Genomic DNA, 5,914 nt, shown 5'->3' with positions numbered 1-5,914 from the left:
GGGAGGAGAGGAGCGCCGGCATTTTGAGGGAGATAGGATGGGCGAGTGTGGGAGAACCAGGAGTAAGATTGAAGTTCTGACAATTTCTGAAGAAGCTTACCTTGTGCTCAGTCTGGCCACTGGAGACCTTAAGGTATAGCTCTTGCGTAGATTCTGCCATTATCCCTGACTTGTCCTTGTTGCCGGTTGACCGCTTTGTTAGCAAGGGAATCCGCTTCTGCGTTGATTTCTCTTAACACGTGCATGAAAGTGGTTTTCCCCAAGTGTCTGAGATTATCGTTTATCCTTGCCTTGATGCTATTGAGACTGGCTTTGATAAAATCTTTACCCGTATTCATTGCTGCAATTATTATAGCTGAGTCCCCAAGGATTAAGGCGTCCCGGTATCCTAACCTGTGGAGAATCGAGGTGCCTAAGAGCAGACTGTAGGCTTCCGCTTCATTGTTGGTTGCGTGACCGAGTCCCCATTCGTAACTACTGACTATATTCCCCTTCTGATCTTTAATTACTCCCCCCGCGCCTGCTCTCCCGGGATTGCTCTTTGATGCTCCATCAAAGAGGAGTAAGGGACGATTCTGGGCTGTGATCCAGTTATTTATTTCTTCTTTGTCGCCCCTGATTTTCCAATTGTGACGATTCTGAGGGGCTTTATTCTGAGGGGAGGGATTTTGGGAATGACTAATGTTGAACCTTTTGTACCAGTCAGTCTCTTCCTTTGTCCATCCTTGCGGGTCTGGGGGGGCGATGTGGTTAGCGCTGATAGCCTCTGAGATCCCTGCTATAGTCTTGGCGATAATCCTGTCTATTTTGATCTGCTCGTTTTTAAAAGTGAAGTGGTTCCTTGCCAACCAAATATTCCAGCACAGCGTAGCTGGTATACAATTCCATATTCTTAGGAGATTTTTTTTCCCTTTCCTGTTCAGAGGATAATCTTTCTTCCAATTTCTCTGTAAGTTGTTCACCTGATCATAGCTGCTTCTGGCTTCCAGTGGGCTAAGTAGTTGTTTCCAACAGCTTTGAGCAAAGGTGCATCGAAGGAAGGAGTGATGGATGGATTCTTCCTCTGCTTGACAAAAACAACAAATCGAGGGGCCTTGAATTCCTCTCTTTCTCAGGTTCTCGGCAGTAAGGATTTTCCCTTTTAAAAGAGCCCAATTAAAATGTTTCACCTTGGGGATGCATTCGTTGTTCCAAGCTGCCTTATGGAGATTCCAAATTGCTGTGGGAGTCATGTTTTGCAATGATTTATAACCCTCTCTCACTGTGAAACTTCCCCCACAGGTGTCCCAAATGTAACTGTCATCCATCTCCTTGTTGATTGGGGCGGCACCAGATAAAGAGATTTTCAGCTTATGCCATTGATCTCTGAGGTCCAGAGGCAGGTTCAGAGCCTTCCAATCAAGCCATCTATTTTGGGACCAAGAGGATATATCGAACAAAGAGGATATGTTGTGCTCCTCCATCCAGACTTGGAGGGGTCTTAGTTCTTGGAGAGAGTCTCTGGGGTTGGAGCCCATGATTCTGTCAAGCCAAATTTTAACGTTCTTTCCACTGCCTGGTTTCTTGGAAGCATTCCCTCTGAAGTGAGGAAGGACTTTTTTAATCAGTCTCCACATTGGAGTGCACTGCCTATCCACAATTGGGTCCTGTAGAATGTTGGAGTTCGGACCACTAAGATATTTCCTTTTAATTGTCTCAACCCACCACGAGCCATTTCCTGAAATGATCTTCCAAATCAGCTTGAGCCCCATAGCCTGATTGGAAAGACTTGGGATCTTTATGGATAATCCTCCTTTTTCATACGGAAGGGTGACTTGATCCCAGTTGACGAGGCTGAACTTCTTTGAGTCCTGTTTTCCCCCCTGCCAGAGAAAGCTTCTCATAATGAGTTCCATGTGCTTGTGGGTGCTTGCGGGAGCCATGATTATCGCATACTGGTAAATAGGAAGGCCTGAGAGAACATCTTTTATAAGAATGGTCTGCCAGCAAGGTTTAGCCAGGAAGCACCCCAACTCTGCATAAGACCTCTCATCTTCTCGATATGTTTTGTCCAGACCTCTGCTTTGATGTGCTCTTTTGCTAGAGGAAGGCCCAAATATGAGAAGGAGCTCCAACTTCTTTGAAGAGGAATGTCTAGAATCTGGGAGATTCTTTGTTGAATCTGAAGAGGAACATTCCAAGTGTAAATTTTACATTTTCTGTTATTTAGTTTTCCCCCAGAAGCGAGAAGGAAGGCATCCAGTACTCTTTTAAATCTCCTGGCCATTAAGCTGGATGCCCCTCCGATTAGGAGTGTGTCATCCGCGAAGAGTGAGTGATTGATCTCCTTAGCTCCTCTTTCAATGCGAATGCCCGTGATTTCTTTTTTGCTTCTAAGATTTTCCAGATGGGCGCTCAGAGACTCAACCATAAGAATGTAGAGGAAGGGGGAGAGGGGGCAGCCTTGCCTTAGCCCCCTTGAACTTCTGAAGTAATTGCTTGGGCGACCATTGATCAGAGGCGCGGTCCAAGGATTGGAAATACATCCATTGATGATGTTGACAAAGTTGGAGGAGAAGCCAAATTTTTTTAGAACTGCTCTGAGGAAGGTGTGATCCACTCGATCAAAAGCGTTTGCCATATCCAGTTTGATGATCATTCCCCGTTCTCCTCTATTGAGGCTGCTGTGGATGGCTTCCTGAACTAGGATGACGTTATCAATGATCTGCCTACTTGGGACAAAACCGCCCTGATTCTCAGAGATTAGAAGGGGGAGGAATTTCTTTAATCTGTTGGCAAGGATTTTGGTGATGATCTTGTATGAGACATTGCAAAGCGATATGGGGCGAAATATATCAAAGGTTTTTGGGTTTGCTTCTTTAGGAATCAAGGCTATATGTGAGGATTTTGTATTTTCCCCGACCTTGTGATTTCTAAAGGCATTCTTTATCATTCTCACAAAATCCTTCTTTATTGTTTCCCAATGTTGTCTGTAGAAAGCAACTGTGAAGCCGTCCGGCCCCGGGGCTTTGTCTTGTTGCATGCTGAAGGTGGCTTCTCTGATTTCCTCTTCTGAGGGTTCTTGTTCCAGCTCCTTGTTGTGGTTCTTTTAGTGATTTTACTCTTAATTATATTGAGGAAAGTCTCGCTGTTATGTTGTTGAATGTCTGCTGTGAGAAGGTCCTTAAAATGATTAAAGGCTGCGCTTTTTATTTCTTCTTGTTCCTTCAGCTCAATCCCTGCTACTTCGATTTTATCTATTTGGTTGCATGCTCTTCTAATCTTGATATTATTATGGAAAAAAGAAGTGTTTTTATCTCCAGCCTTCAGCCAGAGGCAGCGGGATCTTGTTCTTTGATCCTCTTCCTCTATCCGGTTTTGCCTGTAAAGCTCCTTGTACAGGGTTTTTTCCTTCTCGAGATCCTCTGCTGAGTATTGGGTTTGCTCCTTTTCTATATGCCAACGCTCCATTTCCGCTAGCAGATCGATTTTCTTTTTCTTTTCTATTTTTGCCTGCTCCCTCGCCCACTGCTTTATTGCTGTCCTGAGCTGCTTCAGCTTTGTTTCCCAAACAAAATAGGGCGACCCTATAACTTCTTTTGCCCATTGATTTTGAATGAGGTTGCTGAAATCTTCGTTGAGGTCCCAATTTTTGTTATATTTGAAGGGGAGAGGGCCGAGGTTTGGACCTTTGTCCAAAATAAGGACCACCGGCTTATGATCCGAGGCAGAACCGTGGATTAGTTGACTCCTTATTGAGTGGAAGTTTCCTGCTACCCCTTCCTGGATTAGGAACCTGTCCAGCCTTTCCTTGATATTGTGTATGCCTGTTCTTTTATTGGACCAGGTGTATTTCCCATTTGACAGAGGGGTGTCGATTAGATTGAAGATCTGTATTATAGCTTCTAATTTGTCTCTTGAAGGATCTGCATGATAATTTCCTCCATATTTTTCTTGCACATTCCTTATTAAATTCATGTCGCCCCCAAGTATTAGCCTGCTGCTTTGAAGAGAGGAGATGTCTTCTTCTAGGGTGTTCCAGCAACTTGCTTTGTCCCTGTAGTGGTTGGGGGCGTATATGTTATATATATGATAAATTTCCTGCGAGCTTTTGTACTTTAGATCTGTTCTAATCCACCAAGTGCATTGGTGTGAGTTGTTGATTTCCCACTTATTTTTATTCCATAAAGTTCCAATCCCTCCTGATGCCCCATCTGAGTCATTGGAGAGGCCTATGAAATTTTTGAATCGTTGGGTTTGATGAAGGAAGTCCTGATTGGTGAGTTTGGTCTCCTGAATTAGGAGGATGTCTGGCTGTTCTTGTATTAGTAGATCCTTGATGGCTTTTAGTTTTAAAGAGGAGCCCATCCCCCTGCAATTCCAGGAGACCAAATTCATTATTTACCAGCTGTGGGGTGGAGTCCGGCTTTCTCCTTTGTTTTTTCGCCACTTCCTTTTGGCCGTCCTAAATAGGAATCCAGAGGTTGCTGAGTCCCAGTTGCCATCTCCTTTGCTGCTGTTTCGTCCCTGAGTTCCTTGTTCGATTTCCTGCCTACTTTCCTTGGTGGGTCAGAGGGCTGGTTGGTTTCTTTTGCTTTGTTCCTTGTGAGTATTCGTTCAATGGTGTGGGGGGGAGAGGGAGGGGGGATTGAGCAAGGAGAGGCAGGGCGGGGGGATTGAGGGGGTGAGAGAGGGGTTTCAGCTGCTAGAGATTCGAAGGGGTTAGAGGTCGAGGGAAAAGTTGAGGGAGGGGGAGGAGGGGGCGGAGGAGGGAAGCTTGAGGCCGGGGGAGCTGTGGTACTAGGGCCCTGGTTAGACGAGGACTTTTTCCTTTTGACTTGTTCCCATGGTCCCTCTGCATTTTCCTCATTATGTTCTGTTTCCTTTGCTTTTAGCTTGCTACATCTATTTGCAAAATGGCCATACTCGTGACATACCTTGCATTTGAAGGGGAGCTGTTCGTAGTCCAGCTGCTGAATGTGCATCCACTGGTCCACCTTGATCTTAATGGCTTCAGGTAGGCCTTTCCCTAGGTCGACTTCAACACAGATCCTTGCGCATGCGTGCATGTTTTCTCTGGGCTTCGATCTGTCGATATATTTTCCAACTGCATTGCCTATTGCTCTTACCGATTCATCCCCCCAACAGTGAAGTGGAAGATGAGAGAGGCGCACCCAAACAGGAACTGCGTTTGGGATGTCCATTTCCGGATCGAAATCCGGGGTCCATTTATTCAGATAAAGGCCTCTTGTGTCCATGAAGTAGGGGCCATTGCGAAAAATGAGGTTCTTGTCTTCCTTTGATTCGAACAAGAATGTGAAGTACCCACGTTCGCAGAATCTGATGGCGATCTTTCCCTGAATCATTGGGCTCCAGTTACGCTCCACCCATTTTTGAACAGTTCTTGGGGACGGCCAGAGCCCAGTAAACTGACCAACAAGACCTCTTTCGGCAAGAGCTATAGCCGATTTCCTTGGAAGAGAAGGGGGCAGATTCACCTCAGGAATCTCATCCAGCTTTTTGATAAACTTTGTTTGAGAAGGACGCGGTCTAGAATCTGTAGTTTCAGTCAAAAGGGAGGCGAAAATTTCTTCCTGATTCTCAGGGCCAGGGGGAGGGGAAGCGGATCCTGCCATTGCAGGCCCGCTGGGAGTGCTAGGGGTCAGAACGACGGCGGCAGGACCCGAGGGGATCCGAGCTTGAACGCAGAGAGGGCCGGGGCGAGAAGGCCCGACCAGGCAGAGCCTGGGGGCTGGGGCAGAGGCGCGCGGAGGGTTCAGGCTAGAGCAGAGCTCGCCACTTTGATTCCTTGTAAAAAAAAAAGGTAGTGGGCTTGGCCCGATTCGGTTACTTTTCGCACGACGAGCACCGACCTTGCTCGGGATCGAACACAAGACCGGTCCGTCATGACGAGGTCGACCTTACCACTACGCCG

At 46.4% G+C, this 5,914-nt stretch overlaps 1 protein-coding gene across 1 annotated transcript; it reads right to left on the bottom strand.

Moving 5' to 3' along the window:
* Nucleotides 1-2,949: 2,949 nt before the first annotated feature.
* Nucleotides 2,950-3,957, bottom strand: LOC149142384 (uncharacterized). The gene has a single exon (XM_089451468.1). The coding sequence runs from the start codon at nucleotides 3,955-3,957 to the stop codon at nucleotides 2,950-2,952; it is 1,008 nt and encodes a 335-aa protein (XP_089307594.1).
* Nucleotides 3,958-5,914: the final 1,957 nt, after the last annotated feature.

This window comes from Pinus tabuliformis, chromosome X, assembly GCF_031772625.1.
Source record: "Pinus tabuliformis cultivar Carrire ecotype Pingquan chromosome X, CPIR1, whole genome shotgun sequence".
NCBI classification, from domain to species: Eukaryota; Viridiplantae; Streptophyta; class Pinopsida; order Pinales; family Pinaceae; genus Pinus; species Pinus tabuliformis.
Note: the sequence above shows the minus strand (reverse complement) of the source record. Positions and strands in the feature narration are given on the sequence as shown.